The sequence below is a fragment of the Marmota monax genome, unplaced genomic scaffold, assembly GCF_021218885.2.
Source record: "Marmota monax isolate L192 unplaced genomic scaffold, Marmota_monax_Labrador192_F-V1.1 WCK01_AAM20220418_F8-fsc00069, whole genome shotgun sequence".
Classification (NCBI taxonomy): domain Eukaryota; kingdom Metazoa; phylum Chordata; class Mammalia; order Rodentia; family Sciuridae; genus Marmota; species Marmota monax.
In genome coordinates, this window is record NW_026695243.1 from 8,483,638 (window position 1) to 8,490,408 (window position 6,771).

A 6,771-nucleotide genomic window follows, 5' to 3' on the forward strand; every position below is an offset into this window, starting at 1 on the left:
AACTTAGTGAAAGTTTAAGCAACTTCAGGAGACCCTGTCTCTAAATAAAAACATAAAAAGGGCTGGGGATGTGGCTCAGTGATTAAGCACCCCTGGGTTTGTTCAATCCTCGGTACCAGGAAAAAAAAAAAAAAATCATACTTTCCCATTAAGTTTACAAATAAGGCAAGGATGTTTATTCTCATCACTTATTTTCAACATTATACTGGAGGAGCTAGCCAGCGATTAAAAAAAAAGACAAAAGATATTCAGATTACGAAACAAATTATATTTATTCACAGATGACATGGCCTGTAGAAAACCTAGTGTAATCTACAAAAAAAAGTACTAGAACTAATAAATGAGTTCAACAAGATTGCAGGATATACAATAAAAACATTTTTAAAAAATGTTTTTTAGGAGTTGGGGTTATGGCTCAGCAGTAGAGCACTCGCCTCCCATGTGCAAGGCCCTGGGTTGGATCCCCAGCACCGCATAAATAAATAAATAAATAAATAAAAGTTATTTTAAAAAATGTTTTTTAACATATTAGCAATGAAAGGGGTAAGGATGTAGCTCAGTGGTAAAGTACTTTCCTAGCACAAGCAAGGCCTGGGGTTCAAGCCCCAGCACCACAAAAATACTGTATACTGACCACAAAGTACACTGACTCTGTGCTTCCTCTCATACTTGCATACACACCTAGTGTCTGTATGTATGTATGTATGTATGTGTGTGTGTGTGTATCACACAAAAACAATAAACAATCAGATGTTAACATTTCTTTAATAATATAATAGTACCAAAAATTATTAAACGCTTAGGGATTTACTGCATAAAAATAATATACAAAACCTTTGTATATGGGGCTGGGGATGTGGCTCAAGCGGTAGCGCACTCGCCTGGCATGCGTGCGGCCCGGGTTCGATCCTCAGCACCACATACAAAACAAAGATGTTGTGTCTGCCGAAAACTAAAAAAAATAAAATATTAAAAATTCTCTCTCTCTCTCTCTAAAAAAAAAAAAAGATATTAAATATTAACTTCATTTAAAAAAAAAAAAAAAAAAAAAAAAAACCTTTGTATAAAATGAAAACTATAAAAAATGCTAAGAGAAGTTAAATACCTAAATAAATCGATGTATCATGTTTATAGATTGGAACACTATATGTTAACATTCTGCAAAAGAATCTACAGATTCAATAGCACCATAATCAAAATCCTCAGCACCACATAAAAATAAATAAGTGAAATAAAGGTATTGTGCCCAACTACAACTCAAAAAATAAATATTAAAAAAAAGACAATGACTTTAATACACACTTCACAATAGCACAAATGACCAATGAACCTATGAAAACCTATGTTTTGGGGCTGGGGATGTGGCTCAAGCAGTAGCGCGCTCACCTGGCATGCGTGCGGCCCGGGTTCAATCCTCAGCACCACATACAAACAAAGATGTTGTGTCCGCCGAAAACTAAAAAATAAATATTAAAATTCTCTCTCTCTCTCTCTATCCCTCTCTCTTTAAAAAAAAAAAAAAAAAAAAAAAACCTATGTTCAGCTTCAGGAAATACAAAACACACAACAGATTTTTTTTTTTTTTTAATACTAGGGATTGAAACCATAGCCTCACACATGCAAGGCAAATGCTTTAGCAGTGAACTACATCCCCAATCCTTTTTGTTTTATTTTTTGAGACAGGATCTGCTAAGTTGCCCAAGCTGACCTCAAACTTGCAATCCTCCTGCCTCAATCTCCCAAGTTACTGGCATTACAGGAATGGACCCATGTACCCCACAACATTTTAAACCCACCAGACAGAAATATGTAAAAATCATTAGACACAGTGAAGCACACCCATAATTCCAACAACTTGGGAGGCTGAGGTAGAAAGACAGCAAGTCTCAGGAATTTAGTAAGACATTGTCTCAAAATAAAAAATGAAAAGGGCTGGGGGTGTAGCTCAGTGGTAAAGTTCTTTTGAGTTCCATCCCTGGTAACAAAAAAAAAAAAAAAAAAAATAAGAAAATATGTAAAAGTCCATAATTTCAAGTGTTGGGGAGGAAGTGAAACCTTAAAAAAAAAAAAAAATACCACACACACACCTTGCTCTTGCTTGACTCAGTAACCACAAGATGGACAACTGCCATGAGCCAATTCAGTGACTCAAACACTAGAAGTGTTTGGTAAGCATTAAGCAACTAATAATGACCAATCTAGCATTTTGAGAACACATGCAAATTACTGCCAAATACAAATTTTGACCCTTAATGAACTAAGTCCAATCTGACTCACCAATACAAAAGTAAAATCCAATTTATTAATGAACCCAGGTTCATGTGCATGCTAGGCAAGCACTCTAGCACTAAGCTACATCCCCAGCCCTTTAGAGAAAAAGTGGGGGTGGGGGAGTTTATAGATGTAGCTCAGTAGTAGATAGAGAGCTCTTATCTAGCATGCATGAAGCTCTGGGTTCAATCCTTAGCACCACAAAAAGAAAAATAAATAAAGTAATAGAATGACACTGTACATAGCTCATTTAAAAAAAAAAAAAAAAAAAACTTACCCAGTTTATTTTGTGAAGAATAAAATATTCAGGTATTTATTTCCTCCGAGAATATTAATGACATTATGAAGTCTAAAATTTCAATGAGCCATTTTCATTCCAGTTACAGTAGTTCACTGAAAACAAGTAGTTTTAAAAGGCATTACTTTGTAACCACTACTTATACTTTATGGCCCTGTGACCATTCCATAGCTCATGTGCAGCATGAGCACTCAAATCAGACAGATCTAAATTCAAATTCTATCATTTTACAGCTATAAACTTAGTTACTCGGGCTGGGGATGTGGTTTAAGAGGTAGCGCGCTCGCCCTGCATGCATGCGGCCCGGGTTCAATCCTCAGCACCACACACAAACAAAGATGTTGTATCTGCCGAAAACTAAAAAAATAAATATTAAAATTCTCTCTCTCTCTCTTAAAAAAAAAAAAAAAAAAAAAAAAAACTTAGTTACTCCAATTCTCTGATCCTCAGATTCCTCAAAACATAAAATATATATATTATAATCAACCTACTTCTCCCTCAAACTGTGAGATTATGTAGTGTTACTGGCTAATTAATATATACCCAGGATTAGCACCTTCCCTCTTGTCCCTCACCTGGAAATCAAACCCAAGGTCTCAAGCATGCTAAGCAAGCACTCTTCCATTGAGCTACATCCCACAGGCCTTACTCCCCACAAAAAAATACTTTCCCCTGCCTTGGGTTGTACTGGGGATTCACTAAGGGACACTCTACCACTCATCTACATCCTTAGCCCTTTTTATTTTGAGGGGCAGTCTCACTAAATTGCCTAGGCTGGCCTCAAATTTGGGATTCTTCTACCTCAGCTCCCCATGGCACCGGAATTACAGGCATACACCACTATGTCCAGATCAAAAATATTATTATTATATTCAAGTTATTTCCATTATTACAGGAACCTGTACACTACACATTACTGTTGGAAAAGCAAAACATTTTGTTCTTTTTCTAACTGAAAGTACTTTTCCCATAAGAAATTCTCAGTGATTCACTGTCTGGTGTGACTGCCTGCTCCCCATTAGTGTACTGTCCCTTTATAATAAATCTCTTATTCTGCTACTCATTTAAAAAAAAAAAAAAAAAAGGAGCCTAGAGTTGAGGTACTGGCCAATAATCCCAAACGCTGAGGCAGGAGGATCACAAGTTCAAAGCCACTCTCTCAAAAAAAATTTCTTTTAAAGGTCTGGCAATGTATTTCACTGGTAAAGTACACCTGCGTCCCACCATCGTTTTCTACAAAATATCTGAAAAAAAAAAGATGGATCTTTAATTTCCATGCTGTGTGGGAAACAAAACCAAAGTGATTTCTAAGTTTCTTTTCACTCTAGGATTCTAAGAAAAACTTAATGTTGTAAACAATCATTTCTTAGAGAAATGCATTTCTTTTTTTATTGGTGCATTATAGTTATATATCATGATGGGATTTACTACTATATATTCATACATGCACAATATAATTTGGCCCATATTACTCCCTAGTCTTTCTCCTTTCCCTCCTCATCTCCCATCCCCTAACCCTTTCCTCTACTGATCTCCCTTTGAATTTCATGAGACACCTACACACACACCTTTCTTTTCCTTTGTCCTCTCTAGCTTCCACAAGAAAGAAAACATATGACCCTTGATCTTCTGAGTTTGACTTATTTCACTTAATATAATGGTCTCTAATGAGAAATACATTTCTTGAGAAAGACTATTTAAAGAAAACCACCTGACTAATGACCAATGAATGGTATCCTTTTTTCTGATTAGTTTATGGGGGAAAATATTAGTTTATGTTGAAATATCTACATTTGAACAATCATAATGCATTCAACACTACAACAAGAAAAACTAGAATACTGGTATGTACACTCCGGGAGTTACGCTAATTCAAATTACTTGAAAAGAATTTTAGTCACTAAATTAAACTTATAGGATTCTCCTTTTAAATACCTTAGTAAAGAGGACAAAAGACAAGACACACAAGATAAAGTGAAGTTGCCAGTCAAAAAAGTGCACTTAACAACCATTGATGAGACTTGTTTACAGACCTAATATTATCTTATCAGAGTACTGTTACTACCTTTTTCAAAGTAAAAAGAAATATCAGACCAGGCATGGTGGTACATGCCAGTAATCCCAGTAACCCAAGAGGCAGAAGGTCACAAATTAAGAGGAAAGTATGGTCAATTAAGCAAGACCCTATTTCAAAATTAAAAAAAAAAAAAGAGTGGCAGATGTAGATAAAAGTTAGAATGCTCCTGGGTTCAATCCCTGGTGCTGCAAAAATAATGATAATGTGTTACAAACATAAAACATGTTATAATGTAGTAATGAATCTTAAATACTAAGCAAAAGACATTCAAGACATTTTTATATACATATACTTAATTTTTCTCCTTTGCTTTCATTTCTAACACTCCCCCCACTCCAAAGAAGCCACAGCGTGGTTAATAAGTTATCAGCACATCTGCTGTGCTGTAAGAGATGCTCACTAGAGAAACATTAATTTTCTAACTTCCCACTTCCATAATTACAATGACTCATTAATGAAGCACAAGTAGGCATTCAATAAATAAGAAACTGAATAAAATAGACCGAAGCAAAATTTAATTTATAAAATTCTTGTTTTAATATAAAATTCTACTTTGATGCAAACACTGTAATTGTTTTAGACTTTGGACATTTCACATTCTTTCCTATAGGATAAAATAAAAATTTTCAGTTTAACTAGGTTGGGACGTTAACTAGAAAAAGCTATCTGTCCCTGAGAACTAAGTGTCTTTTTCCCCCCCACCATCAAATCTAATAAAATTCAGCAGAGAAATATCCATCACATCTATTCAAATTCTCAGATACTAATAATGAGAACTGAGGAAAGAGATAAAGCATTACAATGTAAGGTTAGCACAGAAGATGTTTAGTAAGTAAATTACCAAATCTGGTTTTGCTGCACTCCTTGATGTCTAAAGACTCTCAAAATGTTAATCTAGTTTAACAGAAAGTCTATTTTTACGCCCAGCCATAACTTTTAACACGTTAGTCTGTAAACAATTACATGTGGCAAGAACACAAAGGTCAGAGATCACAGATATAAATCAAATAAGTGAACTGTAACTTGGTGTCACAAGAAAGATTTGGGGCTGTTCAGATAAATCTCCACCAGCGAAACAAACAAAAAAAGTAATACCTGGAGAAGACCAGATGATGCCAAAGATATACCCAAAAAACACTCAACCCTGGTCTGGTCTCCATTTCTCCCTAATCTCACTGCCTCACAGATATCTAAATCTACACATTTCCAGCTCACTCGCAACTCCCCAGCGCTCAGCTTCTTTACTAAAACCTGGGTCCCTCTCCTCAACATTTTCTAGTTCCCACCGAGTTCTCCCTTCAACCCGATAGGTGTCCAATACGCCCATCTTTCTAGTAGAGTATTAGTGCTTGTAATCCGAACTCATTTTCCCACATCTCTTCTGCCCTCCTCCCCTTTAACTCTCTTCCCGTCACTCCGACCCTTCTCCCAGAATCCTCCCAAGTCTCGGATCTTGGTCTAACCCCTTCTCCCTCCCACCCATTAATTCCAATTAACCCGCAGGGCCTCCAGTCTTTCCCCAGGTTTCCTCCATGGTAGGTCGCTCAGTACCGGCCCCCTCCCCCCAACTCCGCCCCTCTTTCCTCCTCCCCCAGAGAGGCCCCCTCACCTGAACGCTGCTGCCGCCGCCGTCCCAAAAACCGAAAGGTTCTGGCACCAGCCGACCTCCCAGGCTCAGTCCCCGCTAAGTTCCCGACGCCCCTAGGGAAAGCGAAAGACACCACTTCCAACTCTGTCCGCCCCGGGCCAGGCCGTAGCCACCGCCAGTACCTCGGCCGCCATGTTGAAGTCCTACTTCCCTCCTCTTCCCCTTCACCGCTCCTCCCCTTTAGGCGTCCGACGTCATGGCGCCGCGCTCCACCCGCCGGGACCAATGGGAGGAGCCGACGGTGACGTAACTAACCCCTTTTTCTAGAGCTGAGCTACTCCCGCAACCTAGAGCTTTGAAATTGGAGTGGATGAGCTGTGCTGACCCCAAGGAGAAGGAAAAATAGAGGGGTCACTAAGAGGGTAAGACTTATTAAAGCGGAGAGCCCAAGAACATTGACTCGCTAAAGGTGCACAAAGACGTAGCAGTGAGTCCTACTTGAAAATCAAAACGTCTAACTTCTCTTCCTGGGTCAGC

The 6,771-nt window shown here is 38.0% G+C and overlaps 1 protein-coding gene across 4 annotated transcripts in view; it reads right to left on the reverse strand.

Annotated features, from left to right (window-relative positions):
• The window catches only part of Ubap1 (ubiquitin associated protein 1), a 65,376-nt gene extending 58,918 nt beyond the window's left edge, over nucleotides 1–6,458 (reverse strand). The window contains exons 1-3 of one of the 4 annotated variants that reach the window (XM_058578094.1): nucleotides 6,256–6,458; nucleotides 2,549–2,664; nucleotides 1,387–1,456 (exon numbers count right to left, since the gene is read on the reverse strand). Coding sequence is in view for 1 of the 4 variants with exons in the window: in XM_058578095.1 (XP_058434078.1) it covers nucleotides 1,387–1,393 (7 nt within the window). In the remaining 3 variants the exon portion in view is untranslated. Of the gene's footprint in view, nucleotides 1–1,386; nucleotides 1,457–2,548; nucleotides 2,665–6,255 lie in introns of those variants that run through there. The other 3 variants (XM_046457370.2, XM_046457369.2, XM_058578095.1) reach the window with 3 other exon arrangements.
• Nucleotides 6,459–6,771: the final 313 nt, after the last annotated feature.